We start from the raw sequence: 27160 nt of genomic DNA on the forward strand, positions 1-27160 counted from the left end.
TGTGACGTCATATATGAATGGATAGTGTGGTCAGACCTAAGCTCAGCCGAAATCGGTGTTTTTAAAAGATAAAAAACGTCTTTTTTGAATGTGGGGTCTGGTTATTTTGTGATGATAAGTGACAGACGTGATGTCATTTATGGATGACCCCCGAAACCCACAGTTATCCAAGGGATGACCGGGTAAGTCTAGTACTTATATAAAACAAAGTGGTGGTTGTTTTACTCACACTTGAGTTAAATCGGGTATTTGCAGGCAATTATCAAATAAATTGTTCTTGACAAAGTCGGCTATTAGAGCCATCTCAATAATCGAGTTTAAATTGACCGAAAAGTGACCTAGAGTGACCGCTGCCTTATATAAATTTACATTCTTAAAAAGTGCTTGAATTAGATCGACCTTTTGCAGATGCGACAAAACAATGATATTTGGTAAGGAGATGTCATATTAAGGGCTTAATAATTGAACGCCTTTACACCTCTATTTTAAATAACAAACAGCAAAAACCTGGACAGACGATTCTATTGTTGACAGATGTGTTCTCACCCCCATACCACCCCAACACCTGGAGAGCATATGATGTTGTAGTGGTGGTGAGACATGATGTTGTAGTGGTGATGAGACAAGATGTTGTAGTGGTGGTGAGACAAGATGTTGTAGTGGTGATGAGACATGATGTTGTAGTGGTGGTGAGACATGATGTTGTAGTGGTGATGAGACATGCTGTTGTAGTGGTGATGAGACATGATGTTGTAGTGGTGATGAGACATGCTGTTGTAGTGGTGGTGAGACATGCTGTTGTAGTGGTGGTGAGACATGATGTTGTAGTGGTGGTGAGACATGCTGTTGTAGTGGTGATGAGACATGCTGTTGTAGTGGTGATGAGACATGATGTTGTAGTGGTGGTGAGACATGATGTTGTAGTGGTGATGAGACATGCTGTTGTAGTGGTGATGAGACATGATGTTGTAGTGGTGGTGAGACATGATGTTGTAGTGGTGATGAGACATGATGTTGTAGTGGTGGTGAGACATGATGTTGTAGTGGTGATGAGACATGATGTTGTAGTGGTGGTGAGACATGCTGTTGTAGTGGTGGTGAGACATGCTGTTGTAGTGGTGGTGAGACATGCTGTTGTAGTGGTAAGTCGTGGACTGGTGGTGAGACATGATGTGTCTAGTGGTGAGACATGTTGTGTCTAGTGGTGAGACATGCTGTTTCTAGTGGTGAGACATGTGGTTTAGTGGTGAGACATGTGGTCTAGTGGTGAGACATGTTGTGTCTAGTGGTGAGACATGCTGTGTCTAGTGGTGAGACATGCTGTGTCTAGTGGTGAGACATGCTGTTTCTAGTGGTGAGACATGCTGTTTCTAGTGGTGAGACATGTGGTTTAGTGGTGAGACATGTGGTCTAGTGGTGAGACATGCTGTGTCTAGTGGTGAGACATGCTGTGTCTAGTGGTGAGACATGCTGTGTCTAGTGGTGAGACATGCTGTTTCTAGTGGTGAGACATGTGGTTTAGTGGTGAGACATGTGTTATACAAAAGTCATTGTGTAATGTCATCCATCCAAATGTCATTGTGCGATGTCATACATCCTAATGTCATTCTGTTATGTCATCCATCTATTACGACACATACGTCACTACAGCAACCAACAAGACCATCCAGTGTTTCAACTGTCGAGGTGGCCGTCTGTGTACCACGTGATTCATTAAGTGTTTAATCTTCCAGGACTTTAATTACGAGCTTAATTGTCCCGGATGGTCACGCGATAACGGCAGAAAAAAAAGGCGAACTGTGGATTCACCTACATAGTTAGGTTTATAAAATATATCAGTGTAAACCTGATTAGTTAGGTTTATAAAATATATCATTGTAAACCTGGTTAGTTAGGTTTATAAAATATATCAGTGTAAACCTGATTAGTTAGGTTAATAAAATATATCAGTGTAAACCTGGTTAATTAGGTTTATAAAATGTATCACTGTAAACCTGGTTAGTTAGGTTTATAAAATATGTCATTGTAAACCTGGTTAGTTAGGTTTATAAAATATATCACTGTAAACCTGGTTAGTTAGGTTTATAAAATATATCATTGTAAACCTGGTTAGTTAGGTTTATAAAATATATCACTGTAAACCTGGTTAGTTAGGTTTATAGAATATATCAGTGTAAACCTGGTTAGATAGGTTTATAAAATGTATCACTGTAAACCTGGTTAGTTAGGTTAATAAAATTTATCAGTGTAAAACTGGTTAGTTAGGTTTATAAAATATATCAGTGTAAACCTGGTTAGTAAGGTTTATAAAATATATCATTGTAAACCTGGTTAGTTAGATTAATAAAATATATCAGTGTAAACCTGGTTAGTTAGGTTTATAAAATGTATCACTGTAAACCTGGTTAGTTAGGTTTATAAAATATGTCATTGTAAACCTGGTTAGTTAGGTTAATAAAATATATCAGTGTAAACCTGGTTAGTTAGGTTTATAAAATATATCACTGTAAACCTGGTTAGTTAGGTTAATAAAATATATCACTGTAAACCTGGTTAGTTAGGTTAATAAAATATATCAGTGTAAAACTGGTTAGTTAGGTTTCTAAAATATATCACTGTAAACCTGGTTAGTTAGGTTAATAAAATATATCAGTGTAAACCTGGTTAGTTAGGTTTATAAAATAGGCCTATATCATTGTAAACCTGGTTAGTTAGGTTAATAAAATATATCAGTGTAAACCTGGTTAGTTATGTTTATAAAATAGGCCTATATCATTGTAAACCTGGTTAGTTAGGTTAATAAAATATATCAGTGTAAACCTGGTTAGTTAGGTTTATAAAATATATCCGTGTAAACCTGGTTAGATAGGTTTATAAAATATATCACTGTAAACCTGGTTAGTAAGGTTTATAAAATATATCAGTGTAAACCTGGTTAGTTAGGTTTATAAAATATATCAATGTAAACCTGGTTAGTTAGGTTTATATCTAGGTCAACCTGACTATTTAGATTATGACTAATCCGGCTCGGTTACTTTCACTTCACACCCTTAAACCAAAATAAACTGGAATGAACATGGAGTAATAAGTTTCAAATAAAGCAATCAAAGGACAGGCTAGGGATTGACCATCAGGTGGAGGTAACTCTTCCCAACATTCAGACCTGCCAGGCTAGGACCAGTTCCCTCCCCTGCCTATCCCAGCATCCCGTGTGGTAGAGGTCACGTGAGGTCCTGCAGCCAATGGACATAGCTGGAACAAACGTTCGGTTAATTGAGTAATTAATTAACCTCAGGATCGGGTGTCGTTCTTTGATGTGGATCCAACTCTGGCGGCAACACTTCTGATAAAACCCAGTAGCTAGGCAACACATTAGCCTTCAGTAGCTAGGCAACACATTAGCCATCAGTAGCTAGGCAACACATTAGCCATCAGTAGCTAGGCAACACATTAGCCATCAGTATTTAGGCAACACATTAGCCATCAGTATTTAGGCAACACATCAGCCATCAGTATTTAGGCAACACATTAGCCATCAGTATTTAGGCAACACATCAGCTATCAGTATTTAGGCAACACATTAGCCATCAGTATTTAGGCAACACATTAGCCATCAGTATTTAGGCAACACATCAGCCATCAGTATTTAGGCAACACATTAGCCATCAGTAGCTAGGCAACACATTAGCCATCAGTATTTAGGCAACACATTAGCCATCAGTATTTAGGCAACACATTAGCCATCAGTATTTAGGCAACACATTAGCCATCAGTATTTAGGCAACACATCAGCCATCAGTATTTAGGCAACACATCAGCCATCAGTATTTAGGCAACACATTAGCCATCAGTATTTAGGCAACACATCAGCCATCAGTATTTAGGCAACACATTAGCCATCAGTATTTAGGCAACACATTAGCCATCAGTATTTAGGCAACACATTAGCCATCAGTATTTAGGCAACACATTAGCCATCAGTATTTAGGCAACACATTAGCCATCAGTATTTAGGCAACACATTAGCCATCAGTATTTAGGCAACACATTAGCCATCAGTATTTAGGCAACACATCAGCTATCAGTATTTAGGCAACACATTAGCCATCAGTATTTAGGCAACACATTAGCCATCAGTATTTAGGCAACACATCAGCCATCAGTATTTAGGCAACACATTAGCCATCAGTAGCTAGGCAACACATTAGCCATCAGTATTTAGGCAACACATTAGCCATCAGTATTTAGGCAACACATTAGCCATCAGTATTTAGGCAACACATTAGCCATCAGTATTTAGGCAACACATTAGCCATCAGTATTTAGGCCACATTAGCCATCAGTAGCTAGGCAACACATTAGCCATCAGTATTTAGGCAACACATTAGCCATCAGTATTTAGGCCACATTAGCCATCAGTAGCTAGGCAACACATTAGCCATCAGTATTTAGGCAACACATTAGCCATCAGTAGCTAAACATAGAATAGTCTATTTGGGAACCCACCCACACATGATAGGCTGTGTGGGGGAGAGGTGGGATCAAAAGTTTCAGGATCTAGAAATCGGGATAAACAAATCATGGGAAACGAATCCGGAAAATTTAATCAAACCTTTTTCTCTATCATTACACATACACTCATAGTTTAAACAAAGTCATTTGTAGAGGCAACAATGAATACTTGTCGAGCCGGAAAACCGGTTGAGTACTCGTGTATCCGGTCCTGGTTGAGTACTCGTGTATCCGGTCCTGGTTGAGTACTCGTGTATCCGGCCCTGGTTGAGTACTCGTGTATCCGGTCCTGGTTGAGTACTCGTGTATCCGGTCCTGGTTGAGTACTCGTGTATCCGGCCCTGGTTGAGTACTCGTGTATCCGGTCCTGGTTGAGTACTCGTGTATCCGGTCCTGGTTGAGTACTCGTGTATCCGGTCCTGGTTGAAGCACTCAACACAACTTGACACCAGCATGCTCACTTCCTCCTAGTGATACAATGTAAACACAAGGGAGGCAACCAAGAAATATATTCATAATTTAAGACGCCTAGGAGTTGTCCCGCTGAAAATTCTGTGAGTTTGGATTTATGTGTGCATTTTATGAACTTTTTATTTAATGGTCCAACCCGTCTGTACCCATGGGACTTATGGTCCAACCCGCCGATACCCATGGATCTTATGGTCCAACCCGCCTGTACCCCTGGGACTTATGGTCCAACCCGCCGATACCCATGGATCTTATGGTCCAACCCGCCTGTACCCCTGGGACTTATGGTCCAACCCGCCGATACCCATGGATCTTATGGTCCAACCCGCCTGTACCCCTGGGACTTATGGTCCAACCCGCCTGTACCCATGGATCTTATGGTCCAACCCGCCTGTACCCCTGGGACTTATGGTCCAACCCGCCGATACCCATGGATCTTATGGTCCATTCCACCTGTACCCCTGGGACTTATGGTTCAACCCGTCGGTACCCATGGGACTTATGGTCCAACCCGCCTGTACCCCTGGGACTTATGGTCCAAACCGCCGATACTCATGGGGCTTATGGTCCAACCCGCCTGTACCCCTGGGACTTATGGTCCAACCCGCCGATACCCATGGGACTTATGGTCCAACCCGCCTCCTGTACCCATGGGACTTATGGTCCAACCCACCTGTACCCCTGGGACTTATGGTTCAACCCGTCGGTACCCATGGGACTTATGGTCCAACCCACCTGTACCCCTGAGACTTATGGTCCAACCCGCCGATACCCATGGGACTTATGGTCCAACCCGCCTGTACCCCTGGGACTTATGATCCAACCCGCCGGTACCCATGGAACATGTGGTCCAACCCGCCGCCTGAACCCCTAGGACTTATGGTCCAACCCTTCGGTACCCATGGGACTTATGGTCCAACCCGCCGCCTGTACCCCTGGGACTTATGGTCCAACCCGTCGGTACCCATGGGACTTATGGTCCAACCCACCTCTACCCATGGGACTTATGGTCCAACCCGCCGGTACCCATGGGACTTCAACCCGCCTGTACCCCTGGGACTTATGGTCCAACCCGTCGGTACCCATGGGACTTATGGTCCAACCCACCTGTACCCATGGGACTTATGGTCCAACCCACCTGTACCCATGGGACTTATGGTCCAACCCACCTGTACCTATGGGACTTATGGTCCAACCCGCCGCCTGTACCCATGGGACTTATGGTCCAACCCGCCGGTACCCATGGGACTGCAACCCACCTCTACCCCTGGGATTTATGGTCCAACCCGCCGATACCCATGGGACTTATGGTCCAACCCGCCGCCTGTACCCATGGGACTTATGGTCCAACCCGCCGGTACCCATGGGACTTATGGTCCAACCCGCCGGTACCCCTGGGACTTATGGTCCAACCCGCCGATACCCATGGATCTTATGGTCCAACCCGCCGCCTGTACCCATGGGACTTATGGTCCAACCCGCCGGTACCCATGGGACTTATGGTCCAACCCGCCGCCTGTACCCCTGGGACTTATGGTCCAACACGTCGGTACCTATGGGACTTATGGTCCAACCCGCCGCCTGTACCCCTGGGACTTATGGTCCAACCCGTCGGTACCCATGGGACTTATGGTCCAACCCACCTGTACCCATGGGACTTATGGTCCAACCCGCCGGTACCCATGGGACTTCAACCCACCTCTACCCCTGGGATTTATGGTCCAACCCGCCGGTACCCATGGGACTTATGGTCCAACCCGCCTGTACCCATGGGACTTATGGTCCAACCCGTCGGTACCTATGGGACTTATGGTCCAAACTGCCGGTACCCATGGGACTTATGGTCCAACCCGCCTGTACCCATGGGACTTATGGACCAACCCACCTGTACCAATGGGACTTATGGACCAACCAACGTACCCACGGGACGTGGTCAAAAAAAAAGTTGACCAAACCAAAGGTCGACAACCAAATTAGAAGGCTTTAATTACAAGGCACCTCAACATAGTATTATATAACACATAGATAACACAATCATTAAAATAAAGCCATAATTGATTAATCACAGTTCAGTTATTGTAGGCGACAGCTGACAATGTCTGTCTAATAGTAATAAAAAAAAAAGTGTGTCGACATTTTTAAAGGAATTGACACCGAAAAATTGGCCGATCTTATCATGCGGCCAACAAGCTCAATAGGCTGCAGGCTCTGTCGTTGATCGATTGATTGATTTTATCCAATAGAGCACATCAAAGGAATCTGCATCACCACTACACCACGTCTAAATGTCGTGGTGACGTAGTCGTACGAGATTCACGATCCTGAAGCAGCTAAGTGCTGCGAATTTTTAGCAGGGGAAACAACCGTCGCTTATCTTCACAAAGTTATTTTAATTTTATCACTTGGCCCATCTTGAGTTTTGCCTGCAAAAAGAACCAAAAAAACAACAACATTTAACAAAGAATTTTTTACGCCACATCATTAAGGGGTTTTCTATTAATTTAAAAAATTTATTCAGATAATCTAATCCAATACAATTTTATAAAGAGGAAAGATGAGACAAGGCGGGAGCACTTATTAATTGTAGTTTGTTTATTTTTTTTAACTAAACTTAAGCAGTTTTTTTAACTTTAAAAACATTTTGGAATTTATTATACAAAATTAATTTATTATGACAAATGGATGCGAAAATTTATATAATTTATATAGAAAATATATACTTTTAACAGTGTCCCCCCCCCCCCCCGAAGAAAGTCTATCCCCCCCCCGAAAATTTCAAGTGCCCCCCCCCCCCCCCGGAAAAAAAAGTCTGGAAGAAACACTGCACCAAATAAACACGGGATGCCCTAATAACAATATATTACAGGATTAATCCACAAATGAACTGACGTAATAACTGCTTACATTCTTCTATCGAGACATATATGTTAACCACCACTTTATATTACTTGTTCTCTCCCAACGTAAGTGAGCGATATCAACCAAAAGCATGAAATATCATGATTAATCTCTTACACAATCCTATTCATATTATTTTCAGTATTACGGTACAATTATTCTTTTTACAGTTGACAATGAGATCTTACAGTGTTCATCATATAACAAACACAAACATGTTATATTAAAGTAGCTCTTTGTAATATTGAATAAATTTAACAGCTGCTAAAGTGGTATTACTGCAGAGGCGCTGTCCATTGTGAGTGTAATCTACATACAACCACGTGTTTCCGACTTAATAAATGTTCAAATAATGATCAGTTTCTTCCAGGCATTTCTTCGGGGGATGGGGGGGGGGGGGGGGCGGGCGACAGGGAGGTCGGGGGGGGGGGGTATAGGGGGGACGGGTGGGGAGGGACAGGGGGGACGGGGGGGACGTCTATGATCACCCCCCCTAGTGGCGTAGAGAGGTCGGGTGTCACCCGGTGCGGCACTTAATGGTGTCACACCCCCCCCCCCCCAGAGCCCAGAGGCGTAGCGACCTTTTCCGGGGACAAATTTTCGATTAGCACCCCCCCCCCCCACCCTCAAACTTTCGATTTGCCCCCCGTCCTCAAGTTTTTCTCTACATATTTTGCTATTTTTTGCATTGGTGTCACCCCCCTATATGGTGTCACCCGGTGCGATCCGCACCCCCCCCCCGCCCACCCCCTCGCTACGCCACTGCCCACCCCGCTTCCCTCAAAAGATCGTATTGGAATTTATATAGAAAATATACTTTTACCCTTGTTCCCCCCGTCGGAAATTTTAGTCCGCCCCCACCCTGCTTAACGAAAAGTATCAAATCCATTCTCCTCCACCCCCCCCCCCCTCCTATAGGAAAAAAAAAATCTGAAATAAACATAAATAATGATCACCTAAAATATTATTCCTCAATAACATATCCCTGTTCTCTTGTTCCAAATTAAGCTACTAGACACTCTAATCTGCTCTAGCTGATATCGATCACGTGATCAAACTGTATAAATTCCGGCTACATAGCTAAATCCGTTTTAAGGTGTACAGGCATACACAGGTGCAAGTAGTCGTTTCTTTGTTGCAACAAAACGAGTTCAGCTTTACAGAGGTCAGGAATATAAAAATATATGCATACACCTTTTTACATTCATTTTAGAAAACTAATACAGTAAAACATTGTTCTTATTTAATTCAATATAGTGTACCGTCCCCGCACGTTGCCGCGGGGATAGAAGAAAGTTTGACGAAATATATTAGAAGGATTTCACCAACGCGTTACCAATAATATGTTCTTATACGCGTGACCGTCTTTTCTAAAAGTGAGTTATTTAAATGTAAACAATGTCTGCGCTTGGATCATAAATATTGGGACACGGGTTTACCTACACTAACGCATGAAAATTTTGAGTGTACATTAATAACTATCCGAAAATAATATGGTAGAACACACTTCGGTGACCGCCCATGTGTATGAGACGTAGAGGGGCGCTCTCAGATGTTCCCCACCCCCACCCCCCTCCCTATTACACTACCGCATAGGCGCGTCGTACGACCCCAAGCTCCTTAAAACTAACAGGCGCCAAATAGCATCCTGTTAACAATGATACAGATTGCGTCATTCACTAAAGTGACACAAATGAACAGGATTTATTATTTAACACTTAAAAAATTATCTGACGTGTTTTAAACATCAGTGTGACTTATGCAATATGTTAGCGTTACTAATAGTCTATTCGTAGATGCTCGATCTCAATTTCTGATTGGATTATCTAAAAATAGATGCTAGTTGCATCATTCGCAAAGTGGCGAAACTGTTTGAATTTTTTTTTTACGGACAAAAAGGAACATTCCAGTTAATAATCTAACCTTGGATAATTTTTCTTATTATTAAAATAAAACGTATTACATAGCCCTCAGCGGCCCATGTGAGCCTTTGGGGCCGAAACATTTTTATTTGCAGCCTAATCGCACCCAATCAGGGCGCCAGAAGACACGCCTGATTCAATTTAGTAAGCGCTTGTAACGCCCCATCTTATCCATTGTCTATCACACTGTTTAAACCCAACGTAGTCACCATAGCGCTCACGGGAAAGACCAGGGCGCCAAATCGCATCCTGCCGGGGGACCACTTATGCAACATTAAATCATTAAATGATTTGTTTTTACAAAACCTTCCCAATAGTGTCCAAATCAACTCCCCCAAAGTCTCATGGCTATCGGATAATGGTGTCAAACCAAAATCGACTTTTATTTTTATATACCACATATGGCGAAAAATTACACCATCCCGTGGCGCCGCCCATGCGAAATTAAAAATGATTTTTTACAGGAACCTTCCCTAGAGTTTTATAATGAACTCCCCAAAGTTTCATGCCTATCGGTTGAACGGTGTCACTGCAATTCACTTTTACTATTTGTATATGCTGTATATAGAGAAAATCGCACCCTCCCGTAGCGCCGCCCTTGCGAAATTAAAAATTATTTTTTACAGAACCCTTCCCTATAGTGTTATAATGAACTCCCCAAAGTCTCATGTCTATCGGATGAACGATGTCAAACAAAAATAGACTTTTATTGTTATAAACCGTATGTAGAGAAAAAACAAAATTGCGCCCTGCCGGGGCGCCACCCCTACAAATTTGATTTTTTTTCCCGCAGAAACCTCCCGAGGAATATTCTCAACAGTTCGACGGCGATGTGATGAGAGGTGTAGTAATGCATAAAAGACACACACACACACACAGACACACAGAAATACATTGCTTTTTACATATATATATATATATATATATATATATATATATATATAGCCTACATATATACATATAAACATATAAATATATATAGTATGTATTTTTACATATTTATAAGATACATACATGCATAAATACATTTTAAAATAGCTATTTCATAATGTATTGTTTATTGCAGGTTCAACATGAAATCAATGATCGTGATTTTCTGCTTTACTTTTATAGCAGCTATCTTACAGTTTATTTTACACGTGTGTGCCCAGTTATATATAAACTGTGTTCACTACAACACTAGATGAGTTTTAAGCTGCCAATCTCCGTTTTAATCAAGCAGATACAATGGCAATTGTTTTTAAAGAGTTTTTTTTATCATGAACAATTACCATACTCTTATGTTAAAAATATTCTAATGTTCTATTTATCCCATATAGAGTTAAATTAATAACAGTTTCATAAAAAAAGTCAATACATGTATTCATTTTTTAATAATAAACCTGCGATCTGTCATCTGGTTTTCAGCAATGGCCTCAGAAAATGAAGGCGAATGAGGAGCGCTATTTAAACGCGTTTTTATGAAATGGTTTGTGTCTGTAACTGAAATGTCATGAAATTTATGACAGGACTATAAATATGTATTAACGATTTATTTAGAATTTCTGTAACGATTTTCAAGATTGCTATTGTACTTGACAGTCGATGTGGTGAAAATAAAAAAAAAAGTTTACAAAATTTTACAATGTTTTTACAATGTTACTCAAATCCGACAGATTACGACTAAACATTTGCCAAAATACGACACTAGACTAAAACTATTGTGTTTGTATTTTGTAGAAAACATTAGATAACATATTCCTGAAGATAAAACAAAATCGAAAATAGTTTCTAATATACGTTTCTGTTGCTTGTTGCTTTATTACAGTAAAATTCTCAAACCGCTCGATACTAAATTGTCATGCCTGGAGTTAAATCTACTTTTTGAATGTTTATATCAGATACACACCATCGTGCGTTCCTTAACTAGAAGCCTGCAACTTAGTTGATGAATTCTACACATGCCGCAAAGGTTTGGAATGCCGGTAAGTTTCTAGGCCTAATTCAATAATACCTTTTGAATAACATGTATTGAAATTATTTACAATATGTTTCATCTCTTATATCAATGACGTTCTTATAGCTACTGATATGCTGTGAGTGCTATCATGTTGTAGATACGTAGCTAGTATTATTTTGTTACGTCTAAAGTAGATTCATTAAAATCATTTATTTGAATCATCAAAAACTAGATATATAAGTGAACTGTCATTTCGGTATGGAACATGCCATCTACCAGCTTAGTTTAAAAGATGAGCGGCTCTCTGTAGAAGAACCAAAGAAACGTTACTGCACAACAACATAGCAGCGTCAATAAAATAAAATACAAATGAATGAATTTTTCGTTTTATTAATGAACTTGTAACCGTCGGTATATGTTACATTATGTGTTTTGTATAAACTCTGCTAACACAGTTGTTTTAATGTAACTAGCTTTATACAATGAAGTGCAAATCTATTTTAGAGAATATAATTATAGAAAGCAAAACTTGATGAATAATATACAAGAAATAGTGGCAACCATTCTTAGTAAAATTTATTATATAACCAAGCTAAAAGTACATTAATAATTTAATAATGATTATTGTATGTAAAGCACAACGTACACGTTCATTTGTTTTATAAATATCACTTTTGAGCCGTGTAAGAATTGTGTCTGAATATTACATGAAGTGTATATATTATAAAAAAAACAAAATATCTTAAACAACAGAAAGTGAAATTTCTCCAATTTGTGCCTCTCTTAACAATAAACAATGTATCATGTATTATATTAATTACACCAAATTTATTCTAGAACATATCGTCACATCATATACATTAAAGGTAAATTATTAGAACTCACTAGGCTACACAGGGATGAAACCAAGGCTCCAGTTGTTGTCATACAGGTACACGCACACGTACACGCAAACCTACACTCACATCCACAACCAAAACCTACAACTACAGCTACGCGTGCACGTAAATAATTAGAACTTATGAAAAGCGCTGACTTATAATCCATATATAAATGTACTAATTGATACGACAACGAGGTCGCGTACTGAACATCTTAAAAAGCAGCGAAACAATACGGCGATTAATATGCGTTTATAAGCCCACTGACTATTGATCCAAATATAGATTTATCAGTTGATATCTATACGAGGTTGTGAAATGTACATTGTGTTTTTTAATTATTCAGCACATTTTGCGATATCGCTAGATTAATTATCTTTATTGTCCGTTAGTCCGTACCATAGTCTTAAATATATTCTGTTATATTAGTAGATCGTGCTACACTAAACTAGAAGATTGACTATTTGATGTGCGTGCTTGTGTGCATCATGAGTTCTATACCTTTAATAAGTTTATACTTTGTGTTTGCAATACAAACAGCAGGTACGTTTAAATTGTGTTATGGTATACATTTATTACATATTTTACTTATACCTTTGGGTAACAATAAATGCTTGATTGCAAATTTACTTGATTTGTTTGTAGTTTTTTTTTTTACTTTAATTCTTTACTTTGTCTTGGAGGTCAGTACAGTGTGTTGCATCAACGTTTAAAAGAGATTTTAAATAATTCAATATGTTGGGGCCTAATCAGCATTTCCATGTTTCAGATGGTGCCATTAAACTATCTGCTAACCCAGGTGTGATAGACCTGGATCTGACGTCATTGACCGTTAGGTGTGACGTCAACCAGACCAGCCAGCAGAACATGTCCGCCATCTTGTCCATCATCGTATCACGTGCTGCCAACAGTTCCAGCCCCTACACAGAGCTGGCCTCAGTGGTAGCGTTTCTAGGTGAACGGGTCAATGTCCTGTCGTCTGAAGGTCTCACCGCCAACGGTTCCATTCAACCCACTGGTCACTCTTTTCTGGAACTACACTGGGACCATCCAAGTGATTTGCAGGCTGGACACTACTTGTGTACTGTGCAAGGTCCAGATGCTGTTGGACATAACATCGACTGGATGGCTGAAACTGACGTCACAATGAAACTTCCTGAGGAAGAAGATATCTGGGACACGGTCCGGCAACTGGAACAGGACTTGAAGCTGGCCAATGAAAAACTGGCAAATCTTACCCGCGTCCTGACCATCACAAGCCAGACAACACAACAGTGTAACACGGCCGGAGATAGATGCTTGCAACCGTTGTTTTTTAGTCCAGGTTTCCGTCACAACAACTCGACCATCGCAATTTCCAGAAACGTCTACATGAATGTCGGCGCTGCGGAGAATTTGTGCAAGTTTTACGGAGGATACCTTGTGGAGATAGACGACGCTGAAAAATACACGGCGGTGCTGGCGTATCTCACAAACACCAGCGATGTCAACTATGTCTATATCGGGATCTACAAAGATTTCCTTACAGGAGAATTTAAACTAAGGCAAAGTGGGACAACAACACCGTTTTTGATGTGGGCTCAGGAACAGCCAGTAGACAATACAGGCTATGAATGTATCTGTCGAGGACACGTAGCTGGAAGATGATCACGTCTCTTTGCGCCAACAACTATCCGGCTTTGTGCGAGTTCGCTAGTGATGTTTAAATATAATTACATTTGGAATTGGTTAACTGTTATATAAAGGTCAAAAGTATCGCTCAAATGTTGACTAAATTTAATTAGTTTTTATGCAGAATTAAACAAACGAAAACTCTACTATAAAAATTGTCAGTGTATTTTAAATAAATAATTTCAGACTGCGTACAGTGTAGGAATTGAAGAGCTTAAAGCGTGTAGAGAGAGGAGCTTATAGTTTGGTCTGAAGGAATGTAAGCACGGGTATTTGGTGGCCCATTAGATTTATTAATGTCATTTATTGTTTCATGCATCTTAGTCTAAAAATATCAACATTGTTAATTAGAAAAAAAAATTACTACAGCCTGTCTAGATTGATGTTCATTTATTACAATGACGAAAACGTAATTTACAAAAAACAAAAATTAACTATAACACAAAATGGTGTGTCACATGGCGACATATATTTAATAAATAGTTTATATATCTACCCATATCTTTATAGTATTGATTATACAACCGTGATATTAAAATTATCAAAAGCTTTTAAGTTGTTTTCTGAGTATTGGCTTGCTGTGCCTCGTTTTGTTAAGCGACTTCTTGCTGCCAGCATTTTGTGCTCTTGTGTTTGCACTTATGGACAAAAATTAAATTTTCCTGTGATTGTTGTCAGGATGTTGTTGTGATTGGTTGTTCATTAGATTAATGCTGACGTCCTTGTGGTAGCATGTATTTATCTGGCACAGTGTGTATGGTAATGTATACAGCAGTTTGTAAAAGTGTAAGTGTACTAGTGTTCTAGTGTGTATGTCAAATGAATGTAGCAGTGTATACAAAAAATGTAGCAATGTGTACTTTCGTGTAGCTCTGTGTACTTAAGTGTAGCACTGTGTATTGTGGATTTGAGTGTAGCAATGTGTACTTAAATGTAGTACGGTGCACACTACACCAAACTAAAAGATCACAATATTGCAAAAAAAAAAAAAATGTTTAATTTACAGTCTCTAGCCAGTAGCACGTCTCTGAGTCCACCCATCTCTTATTAGTACCTTATTAGTACCTTATTAGTACCTGACCAGTAGCAAACATTTGAAGCCACCCAGTATTGAGTACTGCCTGTAGGATAGCTAACTACATTAACTCTTCGTATTCAGAGTTCACTAAAACATCTGATTACAAAATGATTTTCTCCTTGGATCATCCGTCAGAAAAGGCAGTCTTTAAAAAATATTCTGTAACTATAGACATGGATTGGCCACACACTCAGGAAGCCTGTATCCAGCGTAACAAGACAGGCTCTGACCTGGAATCCACAAGACAGGAGGAGGAGAGGCAAACCAAGAAAGACCTGGAGACGTGACCTGGAAGAAGACACGAAGGAGATTGGATACACCTGGGGACAGTTGGACTAGCCCAGGACAGAGACGCCTGGAAAGCGGCGTATGTCCCAGGTGGGACGTCAAGCAAACCTAACCTAAACTATAGACATCGGTGCAGAAACCAGTGATAATATAGATTTGTTATAGATTTAGACCCATATCGGCCCTCAATAAAAAAATTTTTTCGAAAAATTACATATTAGCAAGTAATATACGAGTCAATATTATTCAATTTAAATCACGTATTTTAATGTGAAAATTCAACATAATGTTTCTAGTAATCGAGTCTACAAAAACATGGTAATCACAGCATCTTATCAAATTTTAATTTGATTATTTTTTTATACCGTGAAATAAATAAAGCTTGTGTAATTGTTTTTAGATTTAGAATGTTAAAAATAATAAAAGAAAAGGAGAGGTAACAACAATTAAACCTAAAATTTTACATTTGCTTGTTGTGTCCCTTATATGTAGACATAGACGTTTTTACGTGTGGGACATCAATTTGTAAGAAACAGATAGATGGACAGACCGACCGACCTGGACAATTTTAAAATTCATAAATTGCAAATTAGCGTAATTAATATTATGTTGATCAGACATTTAACTGACTTTTATAATTCATGTACAAGGTCTGACAAAACACTATACACCTCTCCCAAAGATAAACTTATCCACACTTACATCACACAACACACACACCCTCAGTATAACAATACTTACACAATCCCACACTACACGTCCTGATCAACATCACCTTACAACATGAGCATAACAACCTACACCACACACCCACATCCAATGTAGTACGACCCTCATATCACCCCGCGAATCAATCAGTCATCCTACAACAAACTCGACACACTTATTCACCACATCGAAACCCACACATACAGTACACATCACACGTACGCTGCAAAACACAATTCACTAAACTTCGATTCCCCCGAAACCACAACACACCAATACTCCACTGCGCACAACGTCAAAAAACTACATCCCGTAACAAAAACAATCCACTCTTAACCTCTACGAAAGATATTTTTAAAATCAAAGCATTTTTAAAAAGTTATAGACTTTTTAAAAACCGAAAATAGAATATGCTACATTTCCGTTATCGAAATCGCTGAAAAGTTAACATAAAAATGCAACTTTGATTTACTATTTATATATGAAGCTTGTCACCCTAGATGTCACGTTGAGTGTGTTTACAGTGAGCGAGAAGTGTTCACGTGAGGTGTGTCAGGTGACGGGTGTCAGAGCGTGTACCAGTGTGTGAAGCAGTTAGTTGTAGTGTGGCTGTGGACGTGGAACGTGGTGTTGAGTATTGTCATTAGTGTTGTAGACCCATTTTATCTTTTGGTATTTTATTATTTTATATATATATTAAATATCTTATTATTATCATAGAGTGTTAGTGTTGTATAGGCTACCTCGTATGTGTCTGTTGATACCCCTAGACATTGAAGAACCCGACAGACATTTGATCTTAACATCTGATTAGGAAGCTACTAATTGAGGCTCGTTAAATAGTTCATCAGCATCAATAGCTGTATAGCAATATGCATTAACGATGTTTTAAAATGTTTGTAGTTCGTAAGAAAATCCGCCTGTGTCATTATATTGATATTGGATAGGCCTACATCATAAAGATAGCCAAATATAATATTATGTTAACCTAATTGTTAGAACCTCTCTTTCAAAGACTGTAAACCCATATCCAAGACAGAATAGAAAATTTTTACTTTGAAATTCTGTTTAGGATCTTGTGGTGCCACAATTAATTTTGTTTGACAGATAATAATAAAACAAGATCACTACTGAATTATATACAGTCTAAATGAAGAATATAGATGTCTACATTTAATTGTGTGACACCAAAACACAAAGGAAAAGTGACTAGTAAAAAGCGCCCCTACATGTTCATTTTACGGAGAAGGGGGGGGGGGCATTTTCACGAATGCAAATAGTTATATATAGGCCTAAGTTGAGAAAGAGTCGAAAAATTAATATTTCATCTTGTGCACCGAAATAGATCGCTACGTCTGTGTACAATGGAAATCACACATTTTTGCGCCCGCCCCCCTTTGGTTAGCGCCCTAGACAACCGCCTAGTTCGCCTTATAGGTAGCGCCGGCCCTGCATGAGTCAGCGAACGACACAATAATCGTTAACTTGCACTGGAGTCAAACATGGGGTAAAGTAAGGGAAAGCACCCAGATTTTACGGAGGAATAGTAAAATACTATTGTTGATCTTGACAAGTTTGTTATTCCTTGCAATGAAAATACACAGTTTATAGTTTTCAGTTTCGTTCCAATTTTTGTATCGTTTAAATAAATTTTAATAGAAACCATTAATTACATAACGCTTTAAAATGTTGTTACAATCTTTTAATTTAAGTTCAACATAAAATCGTTTAACCAAGTATTAGTACCATGTAATCCAACAGGTTAATGTATAATTACACATTAGATTGGTAAATGACAGTACACTGTTTAACGTTTCCCCACTTAAATTTTTTTACAAGAAACGTTTTGTGGAGCTAAATAAACAAAACAAATATAACTTGAATTTTGTCAATCAGGGGAAGTAACCATTATACTAGCTATTCTTTTTTCTATGAGATTCTATTCTATTTTAAAAAGTTAAAGTATTTAAAATGGATTAAAAATCATAACTATATCCCGAGTTCCCATTCCCTGTTGTTTTATATAAGAATATTCGAGAAAGTTTAGGGGAGATCACTCCCGGTTTATTTAACACACATACGTGTTAAACGACAAAGTAGAATACATATCGATGGTCTCGGTCGTAAACCGTCTATCTCAAAAAAAATTCGATTTTCTTTGTTTTTCTACATAAACCAAAATTCAATATGATTCCCCATAATGCCTGAAAATATTATAGAAATCTGTAGAATGATTATCGAGATACAATCATTTGAACAAACCGCCTATTATTTCAAGCGCTAAAAATCTCGGCGTAAAACGAATATCGCTATAATTGTCAGTACACTTTTGATCCGAAACGCAGTCACACACCGCAATGACACAATTTTACACCACAGCAGTCTTAGTAAGGATATTTGATTAATTATGTTCAGCTATTTTATTACATTTTATCATTTTAAAGAATAATAAACAAATAGTGTTTGTTTAATGTAGCCTATTTCCAGATTTTCAATAACCAAACTGATTTGTTTACATTTTTTTAGGCTAACACAATGCTTTGAAACTAGATCTTCATTCTGAACCTAATTATCAATCAATACAATTATATTATTCGAATTATATTTCCACACAATTGTGCAATAAATTTAATTACTTTTTAATTAACGACTAGCTTTAGACTGAGGGTTTATCTGAGTATTAAGAAATGTTTTTTATCGTAGGTTACAAAATGTGTGGGGTACATGTTCAACGACATGGTTAGTTGTCTTTAGCAAATGCTTTTAAGATTAATTTCTCAATAGACAAGCCTCTCTCAACACACCAGATTCTCTCAACAGACCAGCCTCTCACAACAGACCAGTCATACCACATAACAGACCAGCCTCTCTAAACAGACCAGCCACCCTCAACAGACCAGCTTCTCTCAACAGACCATCCTCTCTCAAAACACTTCTTACCATCAAGATACCATCACCTCTCAACTGGTTAATCTTAAAGGCACCAGCATTACTTAACAGACCAGCCTCTCAACAACAGCCTTTCACAACAGACCAGTCGCAATATACAAATGACCAATCTTACCATACAGCAGACCAGATTATCTCAACAAACTAGTCTAACCCTCTCTCTAAGACACCAGCGTCTCTCAACAGACCATTCTTACCATACAGGAGACCAGTCTCTCTCAGCAGACCAGGCGTAATATACAAAAGACCAAACTCTCTCAACTGACCAATGTTACCCTCTAAGACACCAGCCTCTCTCAAAAGATTAGTCTTATCCTAAAAATAGACAAGCCTCTCTCAACACACCAGTCTTACCATAAAAACCACCATTGGGGGAACATGATTCTTTTCAATTAATAGGGTTATAAAAATAGTATTTTAAACAAATACATTTTTTTTCTAAAGTAAGTTATTTTTTTCTTAATACAAAAATTGATAAAGTATCCTAAAGCATAGGATACCCATTATAACGAAAAACCAGGAATTTGTTATTTTGTTAAAATTAAACGAATGATTCGAGTTGCTTACAGAGTTTCTTCCAGGCATCTCTTTGGGATGGGGTGGGGTGGGGGCGGGATGGGGGCTGAGTCACCCGAAGAAAGTATACCCCCCCCCCTCCCGAACGAAATGAAATTTATATAGAAAACATACTTTACCACTGTCTGCCCCCCCCCCCCCCCCCCGAACATATCAAGTGTCCCACCCCCCACCCCCGCCCCCCCCCCCCCCGGAGAAAAAAGTCTGGAAGAAACACTGGTTGATGAATGGTCACATGTTTAATTAAGGTATCTTAAAATAAAATGTCTACATTCAAAATTCTGTAAACAGATATGTATTTGTCGCTAAATAAAATCTAAATAATGTGTAGGACTTGAAAGTTATACGTTAGAACTTTAAAACTAACGTTTGCGAAAGTTGTAAGTTTATGTCAGATCACATTTTAACAATTATGTAATCTTTGGGTTAACGGTTTATTTCAAGGTTTAATAGTTTGGTGTTTGTCACAGGTGATCGCCTGCCCCTTCGCCATGACGAGTGAGTTTGTTCACCTGGAGAATACAACATCTACCTGGCTGGGGGAGGTGGGGGCGGGGACAGAGCTGGTCTATATTGATACGTTTTTGTTGTTGATCTTTGGTGGGACCACATGGCAGGTAGGTGTCATTACATGGCAACAGGTAGGTGTCAATACATGGCAGGTAGGTGTCAATACATGGCAGGTAGGTGTCAGTACCTGGCAGGTAGGTGTCAGTACCTGGCAGGTAGGTGGGGGCGGGGACAGAGCTGGTCTATATTGATACGATTTTGTTGTTGATCTTTGGTGGGACCACATGTCAGGTAGGTGTCAGTACATGGCAGGTAGGTGTAAGTACATGGCAGGTAGGTGTCAGTAGGTGGCAGGTATGTGTCAGTACACGATTGAGTAGGTTTTATTTAATAGTGCTGATCAAAGGATCTTTATTGAGGTGAGCTATGTCGAGAGTGTAAGATACGTGAACAAAAAAAAACTACTTAGATGTATACCTGTTTGTAAATATATATATATATATATGTATATATATATATATATATATATATATATATATATATATATATATATATATATATATATATATATATATATATATATATATATATATATATATATATATATATATATATATATATATATATATATAACGGAATAAAGTTAATACGAGGGGATTAATTTAACTATTTACAATAATTATTCCAGTAAAATTATTTTGTTTATAATGGGAAAAACATCTGCTACTATAGGTGACATCGATGTGTTTTTTAAAACTTAATTTTATGCATACTTTATTACTATAAAAAATTACTAGATAAAAAACAGACACACAAAAACACACACACATACTTACATACATTGACTAACATAATATCATGTTTACCCGAGACATCAGTCAAGTGACTGTCAACCGTTACACACCTTGATGGTTCCGATGTTTGTGTGTCTACTGTGTTGCTATTGACTGCTCCCAGTTGCTCAGCTGTTCATGCTCCAGGTGTATCCATGCTTGCATGCTTGAGCCGTGTGTTTTTTTCCCCAGGCCTTCTACCAGCGTATACTGGCCAGCCAAGATGTCAGGGTGGCCGTGTATTCCACTATTGGCGCCTCCGTCATGAGTTCTGTCATGGCCGTCCCACCGGCATTGATGGGATATGCTGGGGCAGCCACAGGTAACACACATTCAAACATGATCCTGAAATACTTACATTACATCACTTACATTTCATCCGTTGATAAAGGTCTATTTTTAATCTCTAATAGGGTCATCTAAACTGAAACGAAACGTGTATTTAATAAAAAAAATATTATATCTAATATAAGGTTGAAGTAATAATTTTAATGAAAAGCATGGTATATGTAATTTTACCGGAAAAAGGTAACTCTAAAAATGCTTCTTATCTCGTAAATAATTGTTGTAAACTTTTTTTTTTCTATTGCCGGCAAAGATAAATATTGGTCAAAGATCACGTAACTCCAAAGTTATGGGAGAGCACTCAAGAAATTTGAAAAAAAAATGTCAATATTAGCTTAAAGAGTTTTAAATCAGATAATCTCAATTTAAAAAAAAAAAATTCAATACACGCTCTGACATTAACGGTCAACAACGTAATTCGAAATGTTTAAGTTCTATTACTAAACCTTAAAACACAAGTTCAGCTGAAGTGCTCAAATATTCTGCATGTCACGTGATCCAACACAGTCTGATTGGACACGAGAAAAAGTAAAGGCGGCTTTGAATGTCATATAGCAGAAAATGTCTCCTTCTGCTGTAAACAAAGTTGAGCGGAGTGGTCTAGCGGTAGAGAGCTGGACAGCTACCCTTTAAGTCTCGAGTTCGAATCCGGGTTCAAATCAGTAGACCTTCCCTGAGTCCACCCAACGTTAGCGAAAGTAAAGGCGGCTGAGCATAGTGCTCACTACAATATCTCTTCATATACCAAGGTCACAGAAACAAGTGAACTCTACTTCACTTGCCCCATAGACCGTCAGGTTTGAAAGGGAAACTTTTTTACACGTGATCCAACTCTGATTGGACACAAGGAAAAGTAAAGGCGGCTTTGAATGTCGTATAGCTGAAAATTTCTCCTTCTGCTGTAAAAACAGTTGAGCTTTCATTCGTCAGATAACTTCTATCTTCATCCTATATCCTGAATATTATGGTACACTGTCGGTAAAAAAAAAATTGTTTAATCCTCCCAGACTGGAACCAAACTTCCTACGACGGACCGATACCAATACCAGACGGCAGGAAAAGTTACATCCTGCCTATGACCTTGAACTATCTTGTGCCTCTTCCGGTTTCAATTATCGGAATGAGTGCCATCTGCGCGGCCGTGATGTCATCAGCAGATTCCAGTTTCCTGTCTGCAGCGACGGTGTTCACTAGAAACATTTACCAGGAAATCTTACGGACGAAGGTGTGACACAATTTTAACGATTGTATTCTAACTTGAATAGAAAACCCTTTATGGATGATAGTGAATTTCATACACGCGGATTCGTTTAGTTGACACAATGTGTATCTAGTCACGATTGATTTTGTTCTATCTTGTTCCTGTGAAACGTGTTTATGTGGAAGCAATACGCGTCCAGTTAACACTTCTTTGGTATAAAGTGTTAACTGGCATCTTGCAATGTTAAAAACTCTCCTCATTTTCGTGGGTGGCGTGGTTCAGCGCTAGAGCGTTGGATTCAAAACTTAAAAGTGTCGAGTTCCGATCTATTATTAGAAAGTGACTTTTTAAAATTAAAATATACATACCTTGGCGTTCAATAATTCAGGTGTAAAAATGAAATCGGAAGTCACTCCAATTTCAAAAATATTTCACACCTAACTCACAAGTATCATTATCCACTAAGTAGTTGAAGTTCGATTTTAACAAAATAAATATTGGTAGTCTCCGATTTCAAAACACGAAAGCGTCTTTGCACCATTTTGCCAAGTATAACTTGCAAGCTAGTTACTAAAACACTTTGTGCCATACCATATGATATTTATCTTACACAGGCGACTGATCGAGAACTACTATGGGTACTTCGTGTTTGTGTCGTCATCTTTGGTGTGTTGGGGACGTTGATTGCCATTTTTGCTACCACGATCTACGGGCTCTTTGTTCTTTGCAGGTGGGAAATAATACACATTATATTTCGTTAATTTAAATGTATGCGTGCTATACTGGTTTGTGTATTTTAACCTAGTTGTCTATATTTCAATTACCTGGTGTGCGTGGTGCTATTGCCACAACTGGTGTGTGTATTTTAACCTAGATGTCTATATTTCAGTGACCTTTTTTTCGTGGTACTATTGCCACAACTCTTGTGTGTATTTTAACCTAGATGTCTATATTTCCGTGACCTTATGTACGTGGTGCTATTCCCACAACTGGTGTGTGTATTTTAACATAGATGTCTACATTTCAGTGACCTTGTGTACGTAGTGCTATTTCCACAACTGGTGTGTGTATTTTAACCTAGATGTCTACATTTCAGTGACCTGATGTACGTGGTGCTATTCCCACATTTGGTGTGTGTATTTTAACCTAGATGTCTATATTTCAGTGACCTGATGTACGTGGTGCTATTCCCACAACTGGTGTGTGTCCTGTGGGTGCCGTGGGCCAACACCTATGGCAGCTTTGCCGGGTTTTTCGTCTCATTCCTACTACGGATCTTGTCAGGTGATGCTGTGCTACAAATTCCAGCGGCGATTAAGTTCCCTTTGTATGACTACAGCACTGACTCGCAGTTATTTCCCTTTAGGTAACACAGTTTACATATACAATTTTGTAGCTGTAAAATTGTATAGGCCACTCCATGGAACTAAGACTTTATCATGTGTGTTCTAGAACCTTCTCCATGCTGTCTGGAACATTTTGCCTGTTGACCGTGTCCGGCTTGACCCACCTGATGTTCACCAGAGGTCTACTGGACCTGAAGTATGACGTCTTCAACTGCCACAAGAAACGATCACACAAAAGACACGATTTGATTGAAATGGAGAAACCTGAATTGTTTAACCAGGAGCTGCTGGGTTCTGTTCCTTCTTGAAGCTCTGTCTAGGTTTATTTATATTCCATGTTTGGGTTTTGTAATGGTTACAAAAATTGCCTTTTAACAATACTACTGAATAAAATTATAAGAAACCTATATATAATAGGTCTTTTCATTTTTAAAACCTTTACATAAAACTAAAAATTACAATTTTTAAGTACATCGAAGTTAATTAAAAATAACCATAGAGACATCACATTAAATTGTGTGTTGATTTAATGATTAAAAAAGCATTTTTATACAATTGTGAAATAAATATTATTTCCGATTTTTACTTTCTCGTACACGAGTATAGAGTAAGCATTGTAATTGTGCAAAACGAGACTTTTAAAAATCTGGACGTTTTACACCTCCTTGAGTCGAAAAAAACATACTTTTGCAATTTTGTCAGTATGTCTGTGTGTGTATGTATGTGAGTATGTATGTGTGTTTGTGTATGTCGTATTGGCGATTTCTCAAAAAAATATTTGTATCTAGTATTTTCTGTTTTTCTTTATAAAGTACCAAAGTTTCGCACAATTATACACAGTTTATTTGCTGTTTTTTGAGCGCAATTCTTTTTTGTTTCAGGAGATTCTTTTCTATTTTAAACATTTAAGAGCGCATATTTGAAAATTGATTTAAAAAAAAATATTTTCCGGCTGCACTGGAATTGCCATCTACATCTTAAAAATAATCGAAAACGCTTACGGAAGATAACTCCAGTTTTTTAAATATGAATAAATGGTAGTTCATGATTAAAGAAAACCATCTATTTCTACCTTTTTAGCGGTCGGCGTGGTCGAGTCGGTAAAAGCTCATGGTTGCTTAACCGAAACGTCTCGAGTTCGAACACTCGAGCAGATAAGACTTGATAGCTGGGGACAGCCACTCTTCTAGGAGAGACAACTCCAATATCAAACAACTGCTGCCTTGTAGTTTGTTCTTGGTTGGACAAAGGCTATGGAAGCAAATCCAAAAAGAAAAGCAGGCTGAAATCCGAGCCAATGGCCTCAATGGCGCATAACCAGTTGACACGTAATCCTTTATTGTAATGAAAGCATGGTCAAGTCGGCAAAGCTCATGGTTGATAAATTCGAAAAAAGTCTCGAGTTCAAACCCTCTGGCAGATAAAGCTCGATCCCTCCCAACACTAAAAATAAAGAAAGAAGTAGAAGAAGAAGAAGTGTATTACTGCATAAAAACGTATTATTAAAACGATGTTTATTCATTTTAAAATTTTAAATTGCAAATACATCAATCTGATGAATAATTTTCTGTCTACTTATGCTATAGACTTCAACAAATATTAATGTGTTTAAATTTTATATATATATATATATATATATATATATATATATATATATATATATATATATATATATATATATATATATATATATATATATATATATATATAAAATTTACTAAGCCGTCATATACGCCTGCAGATATACCCTTGGATAACCGCATTTTTGTAACGCCATTAAGCCGTCACTCTTGTTTAATCTAAAATGTTGGTTAAGTTGGATCTTTGGATAATTGCTGTATGGTACCAGCGACATGGTGGCACGTTTTTTTTAGCATACCATACTTAGCTTACAGGTCTTCTGTTGTATTTGAGAAATGGCGTCGTTTAAGCCGCGCTCGACTTACTTTTAGCATGATATGTGTTGATAATTTTTACCTGTGTTGGTTGGTTCCTCTCGACCATTGTAAGGATCGTCTTCTCGATCCTCATCTTAAAAACTTCGACGTTTGCTATAATCTCGCAGGCAGCAAGTGTTGTTCAGTATGACCCAATAATCAGACACGGCTCATAGTTCCAGACTATATCCAGTTACTCGAGGGCTGTTCTTTTCGCAGTGTCTGAAATTGGCAGACCAATATACAATTCCCCCCCCCCCCCCCTTGTATCGCCTAAATAAGCATTTCTCATGGTTTTGAATCGCCTGCACCCCATCTGGTGTTGGTTAGATTTTATTACATAATACTTATTCTCTTGGAGGATTTTCGGCTCATGTTAGTACATTTTGTGTTAAATTCTGCTTTTGATCCAGTTAGATTACTCAGAAGTTTGGCTGCAAAGCCAGCTTTTTGCCTTAAATATTTAAGTTGACCGGGTATTTCAATATATCAGGACCATTCGTAAACAGTGAACACACGGTCTTCATAAGTTAAATTCGAAGAAAATTTTGTGGCAATATTCACCAATTACGTTAAAGCTGGGTGAAGTCTAGGACGTACAATAGACTCGAGTACTGGGTCCGAACTCAAGACTTTCGGGTTAGCAGTCCTGAGTTCTATTACCCGACAACGCAGTCCCCTAAGACTTTGATAAGTCCACGAATATCAGATTTGTATATCGCTCTTGTGTGTTATCGCTAATGAGTAAAAACCGGCTTTCTTGTTGAATATCTAGGAAATATTTACAATTCAGTCAAAGTATGAAATATATATTGCCTAATCATTCCATAGAATAATTAAATGACAGACTGACATATTGTAAAGAGGGGGAGAAAAAGATTGTGTGCATTCTATCATTTGCCAAGGTTTCATTCAGTGCCGGTAATATAATAAACACGTTAAATTTCAACAAGCTGGTTGTAAAAAGAACATCAACGGTGACTATTCTAGTAACAAATTGCTGAACAAAACCTGAGCTGCCTATCTTCGAAAGGGACAAGAGAAATACATGTGGGAGACATGAAAAAAGAGTGAGACTTTTGTGGGGAGACAGGGAAA

General features: G+C 38.5%; 3 protein-coding genes across 3 annotated transcripts; all 3 read left to right on the top strand.

Moving 5' to 3' along the window:
- Positions 1-5754: 5754 nt before the first annotated feature.
- Positions 5755-6957, top strand: LOC131934498 (foot protein 1 variant 2-like). The gene has a single exon (XM_059290537.1). It carries the CDS (start codon positions 5755-5757, stop codon positions 6955-6957), a length of 1203 nt encoding a protein of 400 aa, XP_059146520.1.
- A 6087-nt stretch (positions 6958-13044) lies between these two features.
- LOC131934497 (uncharacterized) lies at positions 13045-14359 on the top strand. The gene is made up of 2 exons (XM_059290535.1): positions 13045-13163; positions 13390-14359. Exons 1-2 carry the CDS (start codon positions 13088-13090, stop codon positions 14265-14267), a joined length of 954 nt encoding a protein of 317 aa, XP_059146518.1. The 5' UTR covers positions 13045-13087; the 3' UTR covers positions 14268-14359.
- A 6007-nt stretch (positions 14360-20366) lies between these two features.
- LOC131934499 (high-affinity choline transporter 1-like) lies at positions 20367-24433 on the top strand. The gene is made up of 6 exons (XM_059290538.1): positions 20367-20507; positions 21426-21555; positions 22586-22803; positions 23394-23509; positions 23945-24145; positions 24232-24433. The coding sequence occupies exons 1-6, from the start codon at positions 20382-20384 to the stop codon at positions 24431-24433; spliced, it is 993 nt and encodes a 330-aa protein (XP_059146521.1). The 5' UTR covers positions 20367-20381.
- The last annotated feature ends 2727 nt before the right edge of the window (positions 24434-27160 follow it).

This window comes from Physella acuta, unplaced genomic scaffold (assembly GCF_028476545.2).
Source record: "Physella acuta isolate Inbredline_101_S28 unplaced genomic scaffold, ASM2847654v3 ptg002846l, whole genome shotgun sequence".
Lineage (NCBI taxonomy): Eukaryota > Metazoa > Mollusca > Gastropoda > Physidae > Physella > Physella acuta.

Coding starts and splice junctions, on each gene's coding strand:
- LOC131934498 (XM_059290537.1), top strand. CDS start 5,755: ATGGGACTTATGGTCCAACCCGCCTGTACCCCTGGGACTTATGATCCA.
- LOC131934497 (XM_059290535.1), top strand. CDS start 13,088: ATGTGCGTGCTTGTGTGCATCATGAGTTCTATACCTTTAATAAGTTTA. Junction 13,164..13,389: donor GTTTGCAATACAAACAGCAG/GTACGTTTAAAT, acceptor TCCATGTTTCAG/ATGGTGCCATTAAACTATCT.
- LOC131934499 (XM_059290538.1), top strand. CDS start 20,382: ATGACGAGTGAGTTTGTTCACCTGGAGAATACAACATCTACCTGGCTG. Junction 20,508..21,425: donor TTGGTGGGACCACATGGCAG/GTAGGTGTCATT, acceptor TTTTTTCCCCAG/GCCTTCTACCAGCGTATACT. Junction 22,804..23,393: donor AGGAAATCTTACGGACGAAG/GTGTGACACAAT, acceptor TATCTTACACAG/GCGACTGATCGAGAACTACT.